Source organism: Martes martes, assembly GCF_963455335.1.
Source record: "Martes martes genome assembly, chromosome: 4".
Classification (NCBI taxonomy): domain Eukaryota; kingdom Metazoa; phylum Chordata; class Mammalia; order Carnivora; family Mustelidae; genus Martes; species Martes martes.
In genome coordinates, this window is record NC_137891.1 from 158,097,010 (window position 1) to 158,121,076 (window position 24,067).

At 54.5% G+C, this 24,067-nt stretch overlaps 1 protein-coding gene across 1 annotated transcript; it reads right to left on the minus strand.

Annotated features, from left to right (window-relative positions):
- Positions 1-896: 896 nt before the first annotated feature.
- Positions 897-20,507, minus strand: TIE1 (tyrosine kinase with immunoglobulin like and EGF like domains 1). Its single transcript, XM_080800497.1, has 23 exons — positions 20,388-20,507; positions 18,009-18,320; positions 17,784-17,894; positions 16,230-16,385; positions 15,954-16,085; positions 15,655-15,795; positions 15,326-15,454; positions 14,386-14,531; positions 14,011-14,155; positions 11,531-11,689; positions 11,249-11,386; positions 10,750-11,046; positions 9,886-10,176; positions 9,414-9,604; positions 6,930-7,140; positions 6,656-6,766; positions 6,292-6,482; positions 5,221-5,334; positions 5,049-5,119; positions 3,891-3,931; positions 3,706-3,802; positions 3,523-3,622; positions 897-1,589 (listed from the first exon to the last, which is right to left on the minus strand). The coding sequence occupies exons 1-23, from the start codon at positions 20,443-20,445 to the stop codon at positions 1,518-1,520; spliced, it is 3,414 nt and encodes a 1,137-aa protein (XP_080656623.1). The 5' UTR covers positions 20,446-20,507; the 3' UTR covers positions 897-1,517.
- Positions 20,508-24,067: the final 3,560 nt, after the last annotated feature.

Below are 24,067 nucleotides of genomic sequence, written 5' to 3' on the forward strand. Positions count from 1 at the left end.
CGGCCCCTGCCTGTGTGATCTCATTTAGTGCTAACAACAGTGAAGTAGCCATTATGATCCCCATTTTGCAGAGGAGAAAACTGAAGCTCAGACCGGTTAAGTGACTTGATCAAGGTCACACAGACGGTAAATGATATAGCAGGAACTTGGACATGGATCCATGTGATTCCGGAATCCATGTTATTACAAAACCATACTGTGTTATACCTTCTTTGATTCCATCTGATTCACTGAAGAAATGTGTGAAGCAAGACAAGCCTTGTTTCTTAAGGACGGGTGGGAGAGAAGTCTGAGGACAGCCACACAGCCTGAGGTAGTGATAGGGGACTAATGTTCAGGACAGGAGCACCTCCCAGAACACTGAGATAGGTCCTGGGAAAGGTGAAGGATTCCGCCGTAGCTGGCTGAAGTCAGAAGTGACCTCTGTCTTCCTCCTTGGGGGCCCACAGGCCAGCCAGTAAGGTGGCTCCCAAGCCAGGCTACCTAGAGACATTAGGAGAAGCGGGAGCTCAAGACAGGCCAGAATCTGTCTGGAGCTGAGGCGTCAGTCTGAGTGAGGTCAGGCTATTGCTGATCCTGGCATGGACTGTTTGGACAGAGCGGACCCCTGGACTGGCAGTTACGCAGAGATGTAGGGAGAGCTGCTGGTGACCAGGGCTGGAGAACAGGGAGGAGACCACAGGAAACTGGACCTCTCATAGAACAGGGAGGTAGGTGGTGGTGTCTGTGTAAACTGGGTCTTCCAGAACATCCCCGGCATGGAGAGCCAACCCCAACAGAGGCTTGAGCTTACGACTGGGTCACTGGGGACACTGTTTCTTTTCTTGGAAAATCCAGTCCCTCTTTGGTTCAACTTTTCCTTGGGATTGGCTGACAGTGAAAGGAATACATTGGATGGAGCTTCTCATAACATTTATTTTTTTTGGATGATAAAGCCAAAAGTGGGGAGTAGTGGGAATGTTAGTGGTGTGGGCGCTGGCTTGGGTGGAGGAGCTGAAGAGGGCTTGAGTGTGGGGAGTTGCAGAAGAGGGTACAAACCTGGAGCAGCTGAACTAGAAGGAGAAATGGGAAGAGTCACTCTAGGAGTAGATGCAGAAGGCGTGGGGGCAATAGCAAAGGGTGAGGACCCGAGTCCCCTAAGCCCACCCCCCCGGATCCCCTCTTTTTTTTTTTCTTTTAAGATTTTATTTATTTATTTATTTACTTATTTGAGAGAGAGAGAGAGGTGAGGGGGGAGGAGCAGAGGAAGAGGGAGAAGCAGACTCCACGCAGAGCATGGAGCCCGATGTGGGATTCGATCTTATGACCCTGAGATCACGACCTGAGCCGAAACCAAGAGTTGGATGCTCAACCAACAGAGCCAGCCAGGTGGCCCGGATCCCCTCTTTTCTTAAGTTAAGAAAAAAAAAAAAATTCCTCGAGGCAGCTTAGGCCAGAGGCCGCAAGGATCAGAAGGCACAGGTTGGAGAGTAGAGTTTGCTCTGGCCCGCAGAGCCTGGTTCTGGCCTGACAGCCGCTCAGGCCTCCTCGGCTGTGGCGTCGATGCCCGCGTAAGTGAAGTTCTCAAACAGCGACATGTTCACATAGGCCTGGGGGACAGAAGAGGCTTTAGTGCGGGCCTGGGGTGGGGGCGCCTGTGGCCTGGAGCTCCCTGGCTTCCAATATGGCAGCCCTACTTGAAGAGACACTGATTTAGACTCAAGATGACCCCATGGCCAAGGGCGGCCCTCTGCAGTGAGAACAGACCAAAACTGGGGGTTCGGGTGAGAGCCCATTGACACATTGTTAGACAGAAGGGTTTTTCTTCTTTTAAAAAATTTTTCATTGAAGTGTAGTTGACATATATCATATTAGTTTCAGGTGTACAACATAGCCATCTGACAGTCACCATCTGTCACCACACAAAGTTAGTATGGTATTAGTGACTATATTCCTTATGCTGTTTTCATCCCTGGGATTTATTTATTGTGTAACTGGAAGTTTATAACCTCTTGTACCTCTTAATCTTCACCGATTTTGCCCAAGTGTGGGGGCTTGGCAACCACTAGTTTGTTCTCTAGATTTATGAGTTTCTTTTTTTGTTTGTTCATTTGTTTTGTTTTTTTAGACTCCACATATAATTGAGATCATGTGGTATTTGTCTTTCTGTGACATTTCTTGGCATAGTACCCCCTGGATCCATCCATGTTGCTGTGAATGGCAAGATTTCATTCTCTTTGATGGCTGAGTAATATTCTATTGTACACACAACTGACCCTGAACAACATGGACTTGCACTGTATGGGTCCACTTACTCCAGATTTTTTTTTCAATAAACGCTGTATAGTGGTGTAAATGTATTTTCTCCTCCTTATGACCTTCCTACTAACATTTTCTTTTCTCTAGCTTATTTTGGTGTAAGAACACAGTATATAGTACATACGCAAAATATGTGTTAGTTGACCGCTTATAAGCAGTCATTTTATTGTTTTTAATATTTTAAAATTGTTTTATTTTGTTTTAATATGTCATTTATTATTAGTGGTACGGCTTCCGGTCAACAGTAGGCTCTTAGTAATTAAGTCTGGGGAGAGTCAAAAGTTATATGCAGGTTTTTGACTACCTAGGGGATTAGTTGCCCTTAACTCATCCATTGTTCAAGGTCAGCCATATATATCACATCTTTATCCATTCATCTTAGTTTTTTTTTTTAATGCATCTGTCAGATGAATTGTTTGTTCATGCATGCATTCATTTATTCATCTATTCATAAAACTATTTTTGATCATTTATCCATTTACATGGTTCGTTGATCATTCATTCATTCTCATTCATTTGTTTAAAGATTTTATTTTTAAGTAATCTCTGCACCCAACGTGGGGCTCGAACTCATCGCCCCGAGATCAAGAGTTGCATGCTCTACCGACTGGGCCAGCCAGGCGCCCCTGATCATTCCTTCATTCTTAAGACAGTTTATTAGTTCCTACAGCTCCTTAGTCATTAATTCATATGAAGGACTCCTTTTGCTCTTGCTCATTTTGATATATTTCTTCCTTTATATTTACCTAATAATTCATTTATTCACATGGTTATTAGGTTCAGTTATTTAATTATGTTTTTATTCATATGCTTATTATATCAACCATCCACTAATTCTATTCATCCATTCACTTACTCTTTCATTCATTCACCCATCCATCCATTCGGTTAGGGGACCATTCATGCATTGTCACTCTCGCTCTGTGCCTGGTGAAGAAGGTGGCCCAGATGAGAGTGGGCTGATGGTCCCAGCAGAGGAAGACAGGTAAGCAGCCTGGGACCTGGGACCTGGGGGAGCGATTTGCCGCCGGGGCCTCAGAAGAGTTAGGAGGGCCTAGTGTCCAACCCCTGGAGAGCTGGAAAGGGGGGTGGCACCCTGAGGCCCAGCTGTCCTGGCAGCTAGTGGTGGGGACAAGGACATGGAGGCTGCTTCTCTCTGGCTTCTATGAGAGGGCACCCCTGGAGTGTGCTAAGCCCTGTCCCTATCAGCCCCAGTCTCCTCACCTTCCTGGCTTCCAGCATCCGGCCTAGCTGCAGTGCAATCTGGGCAAAGGGGGGTCGCTCGTATGGACGGTCCCGCCAGCACTGACGCATCAGCTCATACCTGCAGATGGGGCGTGGCTGAGAGGAGAGGTCGGGGCCAACCGGGCTGAGGGGGTCCCGGGGCTCCAGGCTGAGGACACTCACACTTCATCGTCACAGTTACGAGGCTGTTCCATGCGGTAGCCCTGAGGTAGCTTCTCATAGAGCTCAGCACAGGTCATGCCGCAGTAAGGCGTGCCCCCTGCAGGAGGTGACAGAGCTCTCTCAGCCCCGGGAATGGGAGGTGGGGGGGTCAGGAGAGGGCTGGGGTCTGGGGGTCTGGAACTCACCAAGGCTAACGATCTCCCAGAGGAGGACCCCAAAGGACCAACTGGAATGAGAAGGATGTGCTTAGTTCCTGTCTAGGCCCAGGGGCCAGCTGTTTAATGGTTGCCTGCCCCACGGTGCGCCCCTCTCAGCCCCTGCTTGGGGGCCACTCTGCAGGTGTCCGCCTTGGCCAGCTGCTGTCTCTGCTCCACTGAAATTCCTTCAGAGCTGCTCCCAGACTCAACGTCCGCACAGCTAACATTCTAATCACACACTCCGGGCCACGCATGAAATCAGCTAACATAGACACTCATGCGTTTAACCCTCACACTGGCCTTATGATGTAGGTGCTACCACTATGCCCATTCTACAGATGGAAACACTGAGGTACTGGCAGATTAGCTAGCTTGCCCAAGGTCACATGGCTCGTAAGTGTTGGAACTGGACTTAAGACCTGACAACTTGACTCCAGACCATTGTTCTTAACTACCTCTTATACTGTAGCAACCTCTAGGCAGGTGAGACCAGGATGGGAGTTCTAGTGGGGGGTGGGCATCTAGGCGGGTTTGGGGGCAGAAGCAGGAAGTAGCTGGGTAGTGGTCAGAGAGGTGGTCCCTGTGGTGGACAGTGAACAAGGCAGGCCAGGCCAAAGGGCCAGGGACCAATGGGCAGAGCCAGAGCTGGATGGCTGGGCAGGCCAGATTCCCTGGAAAGAGGAGCAGAAGGGAGGCCAATATGGTCATCTGGGTGTGAGGGGGTCTTGGTGGTCATGCTCTGGACAGGTTCCTGGTGGGGATGACTCTGCCTTTCAGAACAAAGGTGAGAACTTTCCTCGAGTGGTCTCTCCCTCCACCTAGGCATGTCCTCCCATGTTCCCGAACCTCCCCAGTGTATCTCCCCGTGTTAGATGAACCCAGATCTAAAGTCCTCTAACACAATCCTAACACTGAAAAACCTTCCAAGACAATGTCTCCTTCCAGCTAGACCCCACCTTCCCACTAAGATGCTGGGCATCGCCAAAGTATACCCAAGATGCGCTTGTCTCATACCTGTGTCATGTGTGGAACAGACCCAAATTGTGCTTCTACTACCTGAGACGTGTCTAAGACGTGTCTAGGTTTATGTCTGTATGTGTCTTTGGGGGACCAATCCCTCCTGCCCCTTCTGAGCCCCACACTCACACATCGCTCTTGGTGGTATAGACGCTGTAGTTCAGAGACTCGATGGCCATCCAGCGCACAGGGAGACGCCCCTAGGGGAGAGTGGCTTTGAGGGGCTGGGTGAGGAGGAGGGGCCTGTGTCAGGGGTCCTGGAGGCCAGGCACGGAACCTGAGTGCAGAGACTGAGACGTACCATGGTTTTCTTCACATAAACCTCCTCCCCCCGAGAAAGGCCAAAGTCGGCGATCTTGGAGGCCAGGTTCTCTCCCACCAGCACATTGCGGGCTGCGAGGTCCCTGTGGATGAACTGCAGGTGTGGTCAGAGGTCAGGGAAGACTGCGGACGGGCAACCCCAAGACTCCTGGGCCCATGAGGGATCTGACCTCAGAGCTGGTCTTTGTGGGACCCCCCTCCCTGTAACAGCCCCTTACCCTCCTTCCCAGCCAACCAGGTCTTGTCCTGCCTCAGAAGAGTCATGCTGCTGGCTGCCCCTTCCTTCCTGGGATCCAGCCATGGCCAAGCTCGGGCTGGGTGTCTCTTTCTGGGACAAGGATGGGCTTGTCCCTGGTACCCACACTGCGTCTTCGCTTCTTCCATCCTCCCATCCTCCCATCCTCCTTTTCTTCCCCCTCTTCGATGCAAGTGGGGAAGGCCCTCCTCTTGCTTGAAGTGACCTTTCCCTGGAGTCCTGAGTACCCCCCGACAAGACCTTCCACCTTCCCCGGAAACCTCTCTCCACCAGCCCTTCCCTCTGCACAGGTTTTTACTTGTCTGCTTCAAGGACACCCAAAACTTCACCAACTTTAAAATGTCTCTCCTCAGTCTCATGTTTTCCTCCTGCCACTGTCCTCTGCTTCCTTCCATTCAAGCGAGATGTCCTCAGACTTGGGCTCAGGCCTCCACTCCCTGCCTTGCCCTCCACACTGTCCTGGTGGGTCTCTCCCTCAGGGCCTCCTCACAGGGTCCACTCCCTTGCCATGAGACTCTCCACCACTTTGTGAGGTGATGGCTCCCACATCTTTGTCTCTGGCCTAGGCCCTTCTCCCAAGTTCTAGGCTGACATCTCTAATTGCCAGCTCAGCATCTCCACCAAGTTGTCCCTCGGCTGCTTCCAATGCAACGCCTCCCCCAGCCCTGCTTCTCCGCTTGCGCTCTCCTGAATTCACCCAGGCCAGCAGCTCGCGGTCTTGTCCTCCTGTCTTCTCTGCCCCGCCTGCTGCAGGGGGTCTCAGCGGCACGCCTTCCTCCCCACACTCCCGCTCACCTGTTTCTCGCTCAGGTACTGCATGCCGTTGGCGGCGTCACTGGCAAAACGTAGCAGCTGCCGGGAGCTGAGGGTGGAGGCTGTGCCGTGTTCTCTGGCGAAGGCTGGGTCTGTCTCCAGGACCCGGCTCTTCCGCAGAAAGTCTAGCAGGTTTCCATAGGGGGCATATTCGATAGCGATATACAGGTAACCTGGGAGGGAAGGAGCCAGGGACAGGGTGGGGGTTCCCAAGCTGGCAGCTGGCCAGCAGCTGGCCTCCAATGGTAGGAGAAGGGGGCAGGCTGCTGCTGTGTGTGTCGGGGTGGGGGGGATGGCTGTCGATGGGGCTTGGGAAGAAGAGACAGGTGAGGACCTGGGGGCTTACCTCGGTTCTCACAAGCCCCCAAGAGGTTGATGATATTGGGGTGATGTCCCAATTTACACAGAACTTCCAGTTCTCCCGCAAAGTCACGATGGTCATTTTCAGAGGCATACTCTGTGTAAAGAATCCAATATCACTTTAGTCAGAAATAGTTCTGGAGAAGAGTCATGGCTACTGAGGGCTGGGGACAGTTGCTGGAGGGGAGCCAGGTAGGGCCTGGGATCCATGGGACAAAGGTAGGGGGTGGGCCTGGGGTCAGGGGTCACTCCGGGGGGACCTTTTAACATCTTGATGGCCGCGTTCATCTTGAGCCCGTCCTTCTTGATCATGGCCCGGATGACCTGACCAAAGTTCCCCTCCCCGATGAGGTCCTCAAAGGTGATGTCTTCCCACTCCAGCACTGGGTAACTCAAGGGCTCAGGTTGTGGTTTGGGCCGCCGGGTTAGTGTCAAGGTGCCCGAGCTGAACTGCAGGATGGTTTCTTCGCCCTTCATAGGATGAGACAAGTGGGAAGGCAGTTGGCGCTGCAGATGTGGGGCCAGCAAGAAGTACAGACAGGCACTGAGGGATAGTTAGACAAATGGATAGAGACCCCCGCAGAGGACATTGTGGCGGTCAGTCAGGAACAGATATGCAGACAGAGGACACACACTGAGACAGAATCACAAGAGATGAAGCCATCCGCAGGCCACTGGCTGGACAGAGGTCCAAGAAGAGAGATGTGAGGCCACAACTGAGGATCTGGTATAGAGGACTCTGGAAGAACAAGGAGTGGGTAAGGCTGCTAGAAGCCACGAAGACAGGAGTCGATGGAAAGAAGGTATCTCCAACATTTCAAATGGGAAAGAATTGAAATGAGCTGTGATGGGAAGTGGCAAGCCTCCTGTTACTGTGCTGATCTCACGACCAGGCTTTTTGGTCATCAGCGATACTCTGGAGAGGATTCCAGCCTTGGGCCGCGGGGTAGAACATATTTATGGAGCACCTATCACATCACATGTGAAACCCCAAGCTGGTGCGAGTCAGCGGAGGGGTTTTCGCTACAGTAGGGGAAGCAGAGATGACGACTGTCTATGGCTCTAAAACCACCCAGGAGCCGAAGATAGAAAGACCACCGCAAAGAGGAACATCCACTTCCCCTAACCACATAGGGGCTGGGCCACCTGGGCCAGGAGGATGGCAGGAAAGGGAAACAGCTGGACAGGACCCAGGGCGCCACTGATGAGAGACCTGGAAGAGGGTTAACACAGACCTGGGGGTGGGGCTCCCTCAGTGAGGGGCTAAGGACACGGGGCTCATGGATTCACAGGAAACATGGACAGCGAAGGGCACCATACCTCAGGAGCATGCACAGCCGTGTGCTCAGGGAAGGGCACATGCACAGGGACACATGCGGGCACACACAGGGGTGCCCACCAGCAGACGCACATGTGCACTCCTGCGTGGTGCATGCGCACACCTTCATGCAGGCACACGAGGCAGGGGACGTCTGGGCCGGTATTAGGATTATGTCTGTGTTCAAGGCGATTTTCCCACCTCCTTCCCTCAACATCTGTCTCCATTACCCTACCCCCACCTCAGCCCTGGCGGCTTTCTGTGCACACTGACCTCAGAGGGAGCAGCCTGGAACAAAGAAGCCAATTGACTCTCTGAAGGGAGGCATGGCCTAGACAATGGCATTGGACACTAGGCTTTCTATCATAAGGATCAGCCCTTGAGAGAGAAGAGGGGTTTTTGTTTTGTTTGTTGTTGTTTTTGTTTCTTTGAAATGCCAAAGCGTGGCTGTAAACATCAAGAGCCCAGGTGCAGAGGGAGGGCTGGGGAAAGAGTATGGATCACCTGGGACAGCACTGGGGAGGATCTCACCCGAAGAGGGCAGGTGGGAGAGAGATGGGAGGTGGGGACAAAAGGAGGGGATGCTGGGTGCTGGGAGCGGAGCTGCCCCCTGCCCCACTGGCGGTAGGGGCACAGACTACTGACTACAGAGAACTCCAACAGGTTTTACAGCCAGGTATACAGCGAGGCCAAGGAGAGCGGAGGCCCTCCCCCACCCCTCACATAGGGACAGGGGAACCATGGGTCAGCACAGCTCTGGAGTGGCAGAAACAGCCATGACAGGTCTTGCAACAAAGGGTGTAAGGGCCGCAAAACACACTGCCCTCCAGAGGGTACAGGGAGCACCTCAGGGCTCTTAAGTCTCCCAGAGGAGGCCCTGGCCTTTGCAGAGATGAGGCCTGAGGAGGAACCCACAGGAGGAGTGGCCTGTGGCCAGGAAGCCACAGAAGGGTTGAGGACATCAACCACAGATGTGTACTGGCTCCCACGGCCGGGAGGGTATGCCAGGGCAGAGGCCACCATGAAGCTCAGGTGTCCCGCTGCCCGCCCCCACGCCCCACCTCCCGTGTTGTCCCCATGCTACCCAGGCTTCCAGCACCTCCAGTAAGAAGTGAGAGAACCCTGAATTAACCATGGTGAAATATGGACACACGGAGTTAGTTTGAACGGGGAATATTAAATATTTTGCCACTAACATAAACTGACTTATAAACTGAATTCAGTTCTATAAAAACAAGGAAAATTATATCTTGCATCCATGAGCATGGTTGAGTGAAGTCCTGCACCCACGACCTAAACCCGCACATGCGCGCGCGCGCGCACACACACACCGGGGTTGGGGGGGGGATAGGTACTGCGCATGAGCGGACAGACTCAGCTAGACGTGGGGTGCACGCATGCGCCTGGAGTGGGCACAGGGACTGACCGAACCCGACTGGTAGGTGAAGGTGCGTCGGCGGTGCAGGCAGCTTCTGCGGATGCACACGAGCGTCAGGAGGGCCGCCAGGATGGTGAGGCAGGTGGCTGACACAGAGCCCACTACGGCCAGTATCAGCTGCCGGTCCAGACCCTCTTCGGCTGCCTGGACCTCTTGGACCGGACCCTCACTCTGCAGCCCTGTACACAAGAGCGGGGCAGATGGCCGGGAGGGAGAGATCAGAGAGCCTAGTACCAGGAGGGACCAGGGGTGTCAGGCCTAAGGCCGATGGGTCACTGGGGTGACGGGGTTTTCCCAGCACTAGGACAACAGAAGCAGGGAAGGGTCAGGGGGGCCAGGATCAGGATGGGTGTGACTTGTTGGGAGGGACCTCGGATGTCCTGGCCCCAAAGCTGGAGATCCAGTGCCAGGAGAGGGCATGGAGACCTACCCCGGGCTGGGAGCCCCCGTGCTCTCTCACCATTGCCCAGGGTGGACTCCTCTGCCACACTGCTCCAGTCTCCGGGACCCTGGATACTGGCCCGCACACGGAAGAGGTAACGCGTACTAGCATTAAGGCCACGGACAATGGTGCTTGTCTCCTCGGGCCTGTCCACATCCATCCACAGCGGGTCTCCTGAGCCCCCAGCCACCTGCACCTCCACGATGTACTTGGATATAGGCCCAGCCGAAGCCTCTGGGCGCTGCCATGTCAGCTGGATCTCAGAATCTGAGAGGGCCTGGGCACGGAGGTGTCGGGGGGCTGGGGGCCCTGAGGAGATGGGGTTGGGGAGGCAGTGCTCAGACGGGAGCAGGGTATGTGGCTCCGGGGTGAGATCCACTCTAGCTGTGTTCCCTGCTCTGTGGACCCCCAAACGCGAGCCAACCCACCAACCTTTCCCATCCCCTTCTGGGCTCAGTTTCACTCCATATGCCTCCCTTCACCCCAAAACTTCTGCTTTCCTTTGTTCTCCTTATGGGCCAGGTCTTCCTGGCATCCCAGAGCCTCCCAGCATGCTAGGTCTTCCCTGTGCCCCATACCCTATCTTGGCCCAAATCCCATGTCCTCCTGGTACACCACATCCTCCCTAGGACCCTTGATCTCCACACCCTGTCTTTCCCTCATCCTGTATGCTCCTGGGCACCCACCTCTCCCTGGCCACCAATATCAGCTGTCTCTCATCCTCCCTTTGGTCATGTCTGTCTGACATCCTACTTCCCCCTTACGCCCACGTTTTCGACACATCCTGTGTTCTCTCTGTGCCCATACACTCTCCAGTAACCTCCTGTGTCCCATGTCCTCCCCCATCTGGAACCCATAACAACCTTTCTGGGTACAGCATACCGCTGGGGGGCAGGAGCACACGCGCTGGGGGCGAGGCAGGGCCCAGGAGGGTACAGTGGTAGAGTCGTACATCCAGCTGGTAGGGGGTGCCAGGCGTGAGTCCAGTCAGGAGGGCGGTGCGGGCCTGGGGGGACGAGACATTCTCCCGCCGCTCCTGTCCCCGTGTCCCATCCCACAGGCGCAGCAGGAAACCATCGCCCACCAGTGGCCCAGGCACCGAGGGTAAGGACCAGCTCACTCGCAACCGGTCAGGACCCTCCACGTGCCAGCCCTCCAGCCACGGCTGCAACGAGGGCTCTGGGGCCGGAGGTTGGGAGTCAGAACTGTTCAGGTGGTCCTTGGGGCTGTACAAGACAGTGATTTCCCCAGGGGACAGGGTGGGACAACCTCCAGTGGGAAAGGCAGGGGGCCCCTGGCGTGGGGACGAGACAGGACAACCCCTGAGTGCATAGGATGGTAACCCATGGGGGGACATGAAGGGGTGACTCTCGCCTCTCACCAGGACAGTCTGTGGTCATGAGGGTGGGAGGCCCCCAGGCCCCCTCCCCTCCTTCCCCTGGCCGGCTCAGTTGTACGCGGACGCTGTATCCTGTCTTCGGCCTCAGGTTCATTAAAGTCACATTCTCACTGGGGTCCACTGGGGGCAGCACACATCATTCAGCCCCCACCTCTTCCCGAAGCTGCCACCTCCCCCCTTTCATTCTGACCCAATATCCCTGTCCTGCCCCAGACCCCCTCCTGCCCCCAGCAGTGCCTCCCCCCACTCTGAGCCCCTGCTCACCCACAATGGCAGACCAGGCCATGGTGCTATCCTGGGGCCGGTAGTGCAGACGGACAGAGGTGATGGGTCCGTCCCCGGAGAAGGAGACCAGTGGAGAGACCACGAGCTGGCGGCTCTGCTTGGCCAGGAGCCGAGGAGCAGTCAGGGGCACTGGCGGCACTGCCAGGAGACCCCAAGTCAGGCAGGGTCCAGATAGCCTGCCCAGTCTTCCGAAAAATAAGAGGACTCTACTCTGGCCAGCAAAGAGCCCAAGTTCAACTGATGGGCAGAAGGGCCAGCATCCAGTCAGGACAGCGTTCTGCTGCCTGGGCAGTTTGGGGCACAAGGATCCGGCAGTGAGGACGCGAGAAAATCCCCAAAGATGCTAAGTGAGATTGGACGAACCTAGCTGGATTTGGGGGAGGCAGTGTGGAGCACACAGACGGGGCTGAGACCCCAGGCAGGGAGAGAGCCTGGTGTCAGCCTACTCTCTATTCTCCCCCCACCATTTGTCACTCTCTTTGTTGGAGGAAAAAAAAGAAAGCCAGCCAGTGATGAACTACGGGTTTTACAGTGGCTACTTCTCCCTTTCAGACAGCGCTCTGCCCGCCCGGGTGCTGAGGCTTGGAGACGTGTACCCGGCCTATGGTCAGGCCATCAGCAGGGGTTGTACGCGGGAGTTGTACAACCAGGATTTGGAAGACGCGTTTGGCCAGGCCTCCTAGAATCAGCCAATTCTACCCCAAACGGCTTTGGTTCCTGCCTGGCTTCCTCACTCCATGTTCATTGCCCCTGTTCTGGCCTGAGCTTTTCTGCCCAAATTATCACGTCCGCACTATGACTGTTCCTTTGCCTCTCCCAAACATTTATCAGACCGATTGTTCTAAGAATGATGGATGCATGAACCGGTGGCTGGAAACAAGGGAGGGCAGGAGGCCCGGGTGAAGAAGGCAGAGTTGGGAGCTGGGGGTGGGGGGCGGGGAGGAATGGTGGGGTCAGCAGGTCATGAGGAGGGGAGAGCAAGGGTGGGTATGGAGCGCTGGAGCCCCTGTGCCTCATGCTTACAGCAGGGCTTAGCTGTGCAGGGAGTGGCCAGAAATAAAACGGGCCCACACATCCGCTCGGACTTCAGAACCAGACCCCCAATGGAGGAGGTCCCACCAAATGGGTCTGGAGTTCTGGGGAGGGGTCTAGGTTGCAGATCATGTCCTGGAGTTGCCAGAGAAGAGCCAAAACCTTGGGAGAGGACATTTTGATAACAGTAACAATAGGGATGCCTGGGGGGCTCAGTCCGCTGAGCGTCTGACTCCAGGTTTCAGCATAGGTCATGATCTCAGGGTCCTGGGATTGAGCTATGCATTGGGCTCTGCGCTCAGCTCGGAGTCTGCTTCTCCCCCTCCCTCTGCCCCTCCCCCTGCTCACTTGTTTCCTCTCTCTTGAGTAAATACATTAAATATTTAAAAAAATAACAGGAACAATAAATGTCAGCATATACGGAACACACACGCTGCATCAGGCACCGGACTCAGTCCTCATATACATCATCTAAGCTCATTGCATTAAATGACTCATGACATTAAATAACATAACTTCAGTGCATTAAACGCATCATCTGACTTGCTTCACAGCAGCCCTCTCTGGTGAGTGCTGATATCCTCACTGTTTGGGGAGAGAAATAAGCTGGGAGGGGCTAAGCAGCTTGCTTAAGCCAGGAATTGGTGGTGAGGATTTGAACCCAAATCGCCTGGAATCGGAAGCCTGGGGAGAAGAGACAGGCTAGATGCAGAGCCCCGGCCCCCACTGATAGGTCCTGCTGGTGGGGCAACTGCAAGTTGGTGGGAGGGGTGGGGAGCAAGCAGGGAAGGAAGAGAAAGAGGAAGAGGGGAGACGTCTGGGCTTCTGTGGGGGAGGCCGGCCGTCAGGAGCAGAGGGCAAGAGGAGTCAAGGCTTACGGGGCTGGCAAAGGTGAAGGGACAAGGTCGTACCCGGCTCTGGGCCATCCTGGGCACTGGCAGCTCCCTCCCTACTCACCTCCCTACTCACCCTCCCTACTCACCACGGAGCTCCTCTGGGCTGCAGGCCACCCTCTGAGCTGAGGCGCCCCACGTGCTCCCCCGTCCTGGCCCTGGGAGCCCTGATGTGTGACCAGAGCAGGCGGCAGCATCCCAGAGGCAGAATTAAAGGCACGCCGTGTGCAGGGGTTGTGAGCAGGTAGAGAAGGCCAGCATGGCCAGATAGGAGACTGGGCAGGGCCAGAGGGTATGCTGTTTCTAAGGCATGGGATGTCCTTTCCAGATAGGACCGAGCTATGCTTCTGCCCTGACATGGGCCAGCCCAGACCTCTGGTGGATGACAAACCCTCTTCTTTGCTGGGTGCTGGGCTGGGAGTTCAGGTGCCCTTGCCCTTCCTGCTGCTATGTATGCCCAGTCTGAGCAGTACCAGCCCACTGAGCACCACTCTGCCCACTGTCCATCCTCCATAGCCCCAGGACATCACTGACCTTTGACATTGACCCTGAAACGTCGGCTGTCTTGGCCCCCAGATGTGGACACGCGGCACTCCCAGAGCCCACTGTCACCAAGTGCCAAGCGGGGTACCTCGAACTCAGCTGTGGTTCTGTCTGGCTCCACAATGGCCTTGGTGGACTGCGAGAGACAGGGAAAAGAGACAGACCATAGAGAACAAACACTCACGTGGCCGATATGGGGACTAATAAGGGGACAGAGGACCCCTGGTGGTTTCTCAACCATCAGACTGACTCCATATGAGCCATAGTCAGGCCAGTGGGTAGAGCCTATGGAAAACCCTGAGGGGCAGGGGTCTGAGGGACCACCTGTGAGGCCAGTGGGATGAGGGCGGGTGGGGGGCTGCTGACCAGGAGGACCGTGCCGTCGGGCTTCCGGAGCTCCATGCTGCCGCGCACTGGGAACGGGTTCCCCGCGGCTGCACAGTTGATTCGGGGTGTAGTCTCTAAGTTGAACTCCACTTCTGAGGCCACATCCAGGATCTGGGGGATCCGGTCTAGGGAGAGAGAGAGATACATCCTGGAGCCCCATGGGGCAGACACTGACCACCATGCTGCCCCTTGTCCCATATCATGCATCTCAGTGAAGGGGCCACCAATGGCTCAGTCGCTCAAGCCTGGAAGTTGCAGAGTCCCAGACAGCCCTTGTGCCCCATGGCTGATCGGCCACAGAGTCTATCTCCTGTGCCCCCAACCCGATGTCCTGTCTCGGCCAACGCAGTCCCCTCCCCAGCCTTATAGCCCCAACACTGGTTCAGGCCTCACTCATTTCTAGGCTCTGTTACAGACCCTCCAGGGTCTCCCACCTCCACTCTCCACCCAGCTGCGTGGTTCCTCTCTCAGACACAAATCCGACTGCCTTCTGCCTCTTCAACAATTCCCTCCTGCCTCCAGCACACCTGCTGGCCTGCTGTTCAAAGTCCCCAAGGTTTGACTCTTCTGACCACTCCCCCAGCCTCCCTACTCCACTCTCATGGTACCTGACCCTGTGTCCCTCAACCCCCGGGGCCTTTGCCAGTGCTCTTTCCCCAGCCATCTCGCGCTCATCCTTCATATGCCATCTCAGATCTTGCCTCTTCCGCGAAACCCTCCCTGAACCACTCGGACTGGCCAGGGGCCTCCTCTGGGCTCCCACTCACTCTGGGGTACTGCCCAGCCCTGCACAGGTGATGTGAGCTGGGCCGTGAGAACGCCTCCTGAACCCTGAGCTCCCCGGGCGTAGAGCTTGGAGTCAGGGAGATGTGTCTGGTGAAGCCTGACTTGTGTTAAGTGATCTCAGACACCCTTGTACCTGACTTCTCACAGTGCATTCCATGCCAGCCAGAGGGACAGACACAGCCGCTGAAGCGGTCACATGTACCACCGTTCCGACACTGGCACTGGAGGCGGCAATCCGCCCCAAAGTGGCCAGGGGCACAGGCTGTGGACAGAGGGGTTCTGGTTAGAGGGGCACAGGTCAGCGGCAGTGAGGGCAGAGCTGGGGCCTGGGTAATGCCAGGCTGGCTGAGCAGGGGGCTGTGGAGGTCCTGGTGTGGACAGCAGGGCCCAAGTGGAGGGTCCAGGTCCAGCCTGTGGCTGGCTGTCTGGGTCAGGGATTGCGGAGGGCAGGTCAGTCCATACCTTCCTGGCACTGGCTTCCTCTCCAGCCAGATCCACAAGAACAGCCATAGGGGTCCGGGAGGCAGAACGTGAGACCTCGGCAGCCCGATGTGCCCGGGCACTGCTCCTGGCAGCTCTGCCCAAAACGGCCCTCTCTGCAGGCTAGAAATAGGGTAGGTGGGTATAGGGCCCACTGCTGGGCCTCGGGGTTCAGGCCCCACTTGGCATTCTCACCACCCACCAAGCTCCATCCTCTTGGTTCAAGAGTCTTCCCCAGCCAGGCAGCCTCTCCTGCCTAGGTCCTAGCTCCCTGTCCTTACCCTGCTCACAGCGGGTGCCAGTGAATCCAGGGGGGCACACACACTCTCCATCCTGGTCATGGCAGACACCTCCGTGCAGGCAACCCGGGCACTCCTTGGTGCAGTCTGGTCCCCAGCTCCCTGCCCTACAGCCTGGAGGAACGTGCTTTCAGCAACCGACCCTCACCGACCTAAAACTCCTGCCGAGGACTCCGGCAGCCCTGGGGGCCCACAGGAAGTGCCCACAGGGCTCCCAGCCTCCCATCCCACCCCCCAGCTCTGCCCTCTGCTCCTAACCCCTCACGATGAGCCGGAAGAAGGCGCTGCCTAGGGGGCTGGTTTCCAGGTAGGTGGCACTGTAGATGCCACTCGCTGGTGGCTGCACGTTTGGGAGCGGCATCAGGAACCGTCCATCCTGGGCCTCATGCCAGTCCAGGGTGTAGAAGTAGGATCCTGGGGGCAGAAGTGGGTCAGGGTCCTCAGCACCAGGTGAGAGCTGGTGCCCAGGTCGTATCAGTGTGCGCCCCATACAGTGGCCAGAATGGGGGCAAGGCACCAGCCAGGGTCTGTCCCTAAGGCAGAAAGCTGGGATGCATCCTCTGTTCCACACCCCACCAACACTCAGGAAGTCACCAGGTCCTGCTCAGTCTAGCTCCTTCGCATCTCCTAAAGCACTCAGTTTTTTCTGTCCAGCTCACAGCCACCATCACCACGGTCCCCACCTCCCACAGTCTTCCAGGCAGTCTCCGCTGCCTCTGTTTCCCCTCCCTCCCTCCACCCCCCACTCATCAGTCCGCAGGATTTTCCCCAGCAGAAGCCTCCACAGTTCCCCTTCTTGGACTCCTTCAGTTACCCACTCCTTGGCATATCCCTGCTTAGCCCTCTGGCCCCATACCTCTCCACACCCTGCCCGATTCCTAACATTCCTGAGTTCTGGAAATGCTGGTTTCTCTTCTAGAAACACCACGGTATTTCAGCACTTCCTGCCTGTGCTCTCAGCCAATTCTCCTCCTGGAATGTCCTTTCCTCCTCTTTTGTGTGGCTAATTTCCATTCCTCCTCCCGGGCACAGTTCAGGGGCACAGTTCAGGGATTGTCTTCTTGGGAACTTCTTGGGGACTTCTCCCAGAAGCCTCTTCCTCCAGGACTTGCAGTCCCAAATACTAGGGTCCCTATCCGTGTCCCACCTCCTTTTGCCTCTTTGCTCAGGACTGGACGGTAGGGAGTACAGGTCTACGTGACCCTTCACACCTCTCATCAGTTCAGGGGGCCTGGCGCTCAGGAGACAAACCCCTTGGGGTGGGGGAAGGGTTCCTCCTTCCCTCAAGAACGCAGGGATGCAAGGGGCAACCAAAGGGCTGTGGGTCTGAGGGCTGAGGCAGGAATCTCTGGGGCCGCACAGAGTAAGGGTTCCCTCCCATGGAGTGGCCAGAGGGTCTGATAGGGCCAGGGTCGGGGCAGGCCTGGGCTGAGTTACCCGTTCTCTTCTTCCCCACGGAGACTGCTGCTCCCTGCCACGGGGGCTATGTGGCAGCACCTGCTACCTCCCAGGGGAGTGCCAAAGGTGAGGGTTCCGCACAGCGCTGATTTGAGGGTAACAGGGAAGGAGGAGGCCTGCCACAAGGCTGCTGGTCCTCTGGGTACAGTAGGACCACCGCACAGGGCCAGAGAAGACATGGGTGCAAGGGCTTCCTGTGGACCTGACACAGAGGCTGGCGCAGCGGGGAGGCAACAGGTGTATCAGAGTGAAGGCCCTGTGGGTGGCCAAAGCTGGGGGAGGCCGAGGGCAGGGAGGTGTTTGTTGAAGCGGCAGACCGTTGACCTGCCCGACCCGTCCGGAGGCCCCTCTCACCGTTGCTCTTCCAGATCACATCTGTCTGCTTCTCCTTGCGCACACGTGCCACAAGCACGGCCGTGTCGCCTTTGTTCACCGTGTGTGTGACCTTGTCCGGGAGCAGGTGCGCTGCGGGGGGGCGGGAGGGTGGGGGGTGGAGAGAGGGGTCAGAGGTGCACGGTGGCAGCAGCTGCAGCAGCGACAGCGGTTCCCGTTCTCTCCCGCCCCGCGGGCGGGACTCACCTCCGGGGCTGTTGTGCACGTAGAGGACGCGCGTGCGCCCCGCGCCGCCCACGCATGAGAAGACGCCCACGAGGTCGGAGGGCTGCGAGAAGCCGCGCAGCGTGACGCTGTGCGAGCCGTTGCGCAGCAGGTGCGGGGGCTGCCCGGGCCGCGGCGTGCGCACGATGCGGTCGTCCTTCTCCAGCAGCAGCGGGGGTCCCCAGGCTTCGGCGCCCGCGCCCGGCCAGGCCTCCCCGGACACGCAGGTCAGGAAGAAGCGCTGGGGCTCGGTGAGCCGCAGGTCGGCCAGCAGCGTCAGGTCCACCGCGGCGCCTGGAGCCGGGACGCCAGTCCTCCTTCCGACGGGGTCCCCAGCCCGCCCCGCACTCTCAGGCGTTTCCCTCCCCTCCCTTCCTGTCTCTTTCCCGGCCGCACACTGGCCCTTTCCCCCCAAGTCTCTTCGTCCTAAAAACAAAAACAAAGCCCTCTCTCTGGCCTCCTGGTGCCCCCCTTCTCCCGCCAGATGGCTTCCCTTTATAGCCTCGGAAAGAATGATGTATGCTCCCTGTCTCCGTTTCCTCACTGTTTAATACTCTGCCGGTCCCCTTGAGTCCCCACCTGTCTCAGACTGCTCTGCAAAGGGGAGCCGCTCTCCAGGAGAGCAAAATCGTCTTGGAGAAAGCCTTCCCTGCCGCTCCTTGCAACCAGGTGGTTGTGGGGCAGAAAAGGAGGGGAGTCCCTCCTTTTCTGTCCCTGCCCCTTAACTGGCAAGTAATTAGCTAGCTTTAATGCCATTTAGCTCATCAATTAATATTCTTCAAAAGCCTACCACGAGTACATTGAAGTTGGCATTTGCTGACCGCCCACCATATGCCTGAGCACCTGCTTTCCAGTGGATCATCACACCTCCCAGTGAAGTCGCTGTCTCTCCATTTACAGAGGAGGGAGAAAATAATTATTCTACAGGCTTCCTGGAGCAAGCTCATCTACTCCCCGGGCTTTATCATCATCTCTGAGTCAGCCTCTCAGCTTGGGTCTACATTTCTATCAGCTTTCCCCAGCCCTGCTCCTCTCTGGTGCTCCCTAACTCAACATATGGCACTAACCACCTGAGACACAAACTTTGGAGTCCTCTCATGTTCTTACTTTCATGATAATTAATGTTTATTGGAGGTCAATTATATGGCAAACACTTTAATTTTATCGCCCCAACAATCCTGAGTGGTGGGTGTTATTACTCTAGTTTTATAGCTGGTGGATGAAATCTCAGAGAAGTAACTTGCCCAAAGGCATATAATCAGCAAGTGGCAGAGCCAGGTTGTCTGACTCTAAACTCTATACCTCTAAGGGTGTTGCTGGCTGCTGCCATCAGTCACAAAATTCTGCGGTTTCCACATCCTCAAAGCCTCTTTACTGCACCCCCGTCTCCAGGCCCACCCTTGTTTAAACCCCATCTTTACTCACCTGGACCATCTCAACAGCTATACCCCTCCTTTCCCAGCTCATCCTCCAGAGTGGCCTTCTAAGACCTTGTGATTCTCTGTTCTACAACCTCCCATGGCTCCCCGTTGCCCTCGGGATACAGAGCATGCTCTGGAGCACTTCTTTGCTCATACTCTGCCTCTCCTGTTGAGTTTCCTCTAGGAACCTTTTCTCCCATGCCCTTCCTCACCTATGAGACTTGCATCGACTGTTCTAGCTGCCCAGAATGAAGGCTACTGTTCTTACTGAAGTCTTTCTGGACGCCTTTGTCATCTACTACCCCCAAGCAGAGTAGCTGATTCCTTCCTCCTCTGTGCTCCTCTGGAGCTACTTGTGTCTCCCTTTTATCCTTCACCCCATGTCCTGTGTCCCCAGCTACCACTCAGAGCTAGCCTTTGTGTTCTAATCCTCTTGGCCATCACTGAAGGAATCAGCTACCACTTACACAACAACTGGGCACTGGGCGCTCTGCGTAAATTACCTCCTTTAAACCCCATAACAGCCATAAGAGATCAGCATCATAGAATCTATTGCATAGACCTGGAGGCTGTCTGTTTTCAACCTGTGACCCATAGCACAGCTCCTAGAATATTGCTGGTGCCAGATAAATGTTTGTCAAATGAATAATTAAATGAAGCCAGCACACCGACTACATGAGCACCCCCTGAAAACTCCATAGGCTCCCATAGGCCCCGCTGTGCTTTACTGATCTTAAAATCCAACACAGTCAATGACTTTTCTACTCCCACTGCCAGGCTGCAGTGGTGTCTAGGGCCTGCCTGGCTTTTGGAGGCCTTGATCCCACTTTCTAGCTGATCGGGGTGTCCATAAGAGTGATGGCAGTGATCGTAAGGCTTCCTAGGAGGAAAATCAGGGCTTTGGGGACTAGGGGGTGGGAGTGGCTTGGGGGAGACTTACCGACATGAGAAGCCAGGAAGAGGATGGGGAACAGCAAAGGAGGCCCCAGCCAGACCATACTCTGGAGGCTGACCAGGTCAGCCAGGACAAGCTAGGCCTCTGGTCAGTTAGTCTGGCTCTAGATGCTGGGCTTGTACTGTTTAGTGCGTGTTGGTGCTGGGGAGGAAGAGGAAATGAGGTGGCTTGGGTGGGAGGGGTAGCCGTGGAGGGGTGGGGAGGACTATCCTGCTTCTGCTCACCGAACAGCCCCCCCCACCTCAGTCCGGCCCCCACAAAGACAAGGATGGGTGTGGCCTGGAAGGCCCTGGAATGGGGTCACTTGAGGTGGGGGAGAGTTGTAAGGGCAGACCCAGGCACCATGGGACAGGTTTTCCCCTCTCCTCTCCTCCCTTTGGTCCTCTGCCTTGCCAACAGGCAGGAGGCAGGAGGCAGGAAAGGGAGGAAGCCAGTGGCTTCCGCCTATTGAGGAGGGACGGGGCTTTGGGGCAGTGGGAGGGGGTAGGATATTGTTCTGGGGTCTCCCCTCCCCCCAGCACATACACGTAATTCCTTATGTATGTGTCCCAGGACAGTTACACGGGTGTCCTAGAGAGCAGTTCACGTACGTAACAAGTGGACAAAGGAACACAACTCACACTCAGGGCAAAAAAAAAAAAAAAAGAACTTTGATTCTGTCTTGCATATGTAGGGGTGGACAGGTTTTCCCTTCCAGGTTCTTTGGCTGGTCTAGTAATTGAAAGGAGACAGATTAACAGGAAAAAACAAAAGTTCAATAACACGCGTATCTCCTGGAGACATAGGAGTGAAGGGGTTCAGAACAAGTCTTCCTGCAATATGCCTCTTTGGCATGAAGATTATTTTGAGCTAAAAATATTCAAAAACCCAGCAGATTCAGGAAGAGCTTTTTACCTTCCTTTCAACTGCCTAAATTTATATTGGAAAGGGTGCCTGTACCAGGAAGAGAGCTATTAGCAGAGATTCCTTTTTACCTAAGAAACTTAACTGCATAACAGGCCAACCTTTTTTTTTTTAATTGGGTTATAATTAACACACAGTGTTATGTTAGTTTCAGATGCACAGCATAACGATTCAACAATTCTATACATTATTCAGTGCTCACCACGAGATGTGTAGACTATCCACCAAACAACTCTTATTATATCCTTGACTATAGTCCTTATGCTGTGCTTTTCATCTCATCTCTGTGACTTTTTAATTTTGTAGCTGGAGGTTTATACGTCCTAATCCCCACTATCTATCTTACCCATCCCCTCTGGCAAACACTAGTTTGTTCTCTGCATTTGAGTCTGGGTTTTGTTTGTTTTGTTTTTTAGGTTCCATATATTAGTGAAATTATTTGGTATATGTTTTTGTCCGACTTAGTTCAGTTAGCATAATGCCCTCTGGGTCCACCCATGTTGTTGCAAATGGCAAGGTCTCGTTTTTTATGGCTGAGTAACATTCCATTTTATCCACATTTTGCTTATCTATTCATATATTAATGAACACTTAGGTTGCTCCCATGCCTTGGGTGTTGTAAATAATGCTGCAGTAAAAATAGGGGCGTATATATCTTTTCAAATTAGTGTTTTCATTTTTTTGGTGGGATGGTAAGTACCCAATAGTCCAACTGTGCTTCTTTTGTACTGTTTCTCGTGGAGGCTGCACTAGTCTGCCTCTCCACCAACAGTGCACGAAGGTTCATTTTTCTCCACATCTTCACCAACACTTGTTATTTCCTTTTTTTTTTTTTTAAGTCTTTCTGACAAGTGTGAGGTGACGTCTCATTGTGGGTTTGATTTGCTTTTCCCAGATGATGAATGGTGTTGAGCATCTTTTCATGTGTCTGTTAGTCACCTGTATGTCTTCTTTGGAAAAATGTCTGTTCAGGTCCTCTGCCCATTTTAAAATCAGGTGTGTGTGTGTGTGTGTGTGTGTGTGTGTGTTGAGTTGTGTAAGTTCTTTATATCTTTTGGATATTAACCACTTATCAGATATATTATTTGCAAATATCATTTCCCATTCTGTTGGCTACCTTTTCATTTTGTTGTTGGTTTCCTTCACTGTGCACATAAAGGGGCAACCCTTGTTTTTTAAAACATCTCTTCTGCCTTCCTGCCAATGACCCACCTCCCTTTTGTAGCCCGCCCTTGCCTTAGTTCAGGATGTTACAAGCTTCGGCCACCTGACTGTTCTTTGGGTGTCATATTTTAAGGGCTCCCATAATATATGTAATTAAATTTGTCTTTCTCCTATTAATCTGGCTTATGTCAATTTAATGATTAGACTAGCTAAAGAACCTTAATAGGAAGAAAGGAAAATTTTCCCACCCCCATAAGAGAGACCCAGGAAAACTTGAGTAACTCCCTGAAATGGCCAAAGCCATCACTTTAAATACAGCTAGAGACAAAAGAGGGTGGGTGGGGGATGGCTGGGGAGTCCGTTCTGGGAGACTACTAGGAAAAGCACAGTAGATGCGGTTAAGATTGTGCGGATTGGAGTTTTTGCCCTCTGTCATAAGATAAGCATTTCTAGAGATTGAGTCATTCCCTCTTCCTGGTACAAGGGGGAGACACCCTTATAAATGGAGATTTTCCTTATCAGTGTAAAGGGTAACTTCTACGCAGTTTTCAGAACTTCCCCTGTGTCTACTGTTTCTTCAAAATAACCGGCTTAAAATAATCAATTGCCAAGGAGATATATTTCAAAGTGGTCTATTTGGCTTCCCTTCATATGGCTTTCTCGTTTTACAACTGGGAAAAGTGAGGCCTGCAGTGTTTGAGGGCACTTTGGGGTTGCGGCAATGCTGGGACTTGAACTTTTGACTTCGAGGCTCCTCAAGGGCACCTGTTAAGCAGACCCAAGGAATGTGCAGGGAGTGAGCCTCCTGCTTTTACAGTCTTTAGATTAAGCTGCAGCCGGAGACACCTCCTCATTGTCTGCCTGATGTCACAGAGCAAGGAAGAGCATGTGAGCAGGGGGAGGAGCAGAGGGAGAGCGAATCTCAGGCAGACTCCCCACTGAGCAGTGTTGGGGGATGGGGGGCTCCATCTCATGACCCCGAGATCATGACCCGAGCTGAAACCAAGAGTCGGACACTTAACTGACTGTGCCATCCAAGTGCCCTGATGTCATTATTTTTGCGGCAAACCCATGCCTATCCCTGGCACTGGGGGTGCACTCCTGAAGGGGGCTGACAATAACATAGGGGGAGCCCTAGCCCATTGGAAAAGCCTCCAAAACCCCATGGCTCTTGCCCCTTCTGTGTGTCCCCCCCACTTACCCCGTCTCTCACTGTCCTGGCATCCACTGCTCCATCTGGGACCACCACTGGCAGTTCCCAGAACAGAACATGGCCTACAGGTTGGAAACGCCTGCCAGGAGTCTGTCCTTCCAGGGGGCAGAGGGAGAAGTCTTGGCACCATCAGATGGCAGGGGCTCCTGGTGAGATCTGTGGTCCCTCTGGCATGGAATGGAGTGGTTGGGGTGGGGGTGAGACCTGGTGCCAGCTTAGGGAACCTTGTTTGGGAGTCCAAACCTTCCCTCTGGGGCTGGGACATCTTCCCAGAGTCCATTCCCAGACGAAGACTGGACTTTCCACCAGGCTCCAATTCACTGTCCTGGGGGAACTGGACCCCTGCAGCCTGATTTTGCTGAGGCTCTTCTGAAAATCCCTGAAA

Excerpts from the sequence above, each read along its gene's own strand:
- TIE1 (XM_080800497.1), bottom strand. The coding sequence starts at position 20,445 with ATGGTCTGGCTGGGGCCTCCTTTGCTGTTCCCCATCCTCTTCCTGGCT. Across the intron at positions 16,086-16,229 it reads CTTCCGGCTCATCGTGAGGG|GCTGTAGGGCAGGGAGCTGG; the intron begins GTTAGGAGCAGA and ends ACGTTCCTCCAG. Across the intron at positions 3,803-3,890 it reads CTGGGAGATCGTTAGCCTTG|GGGGCACGCCTTACTGCGGC; the intron begins GTGAGTTCCAGA and ends CACCTCCTGCAG.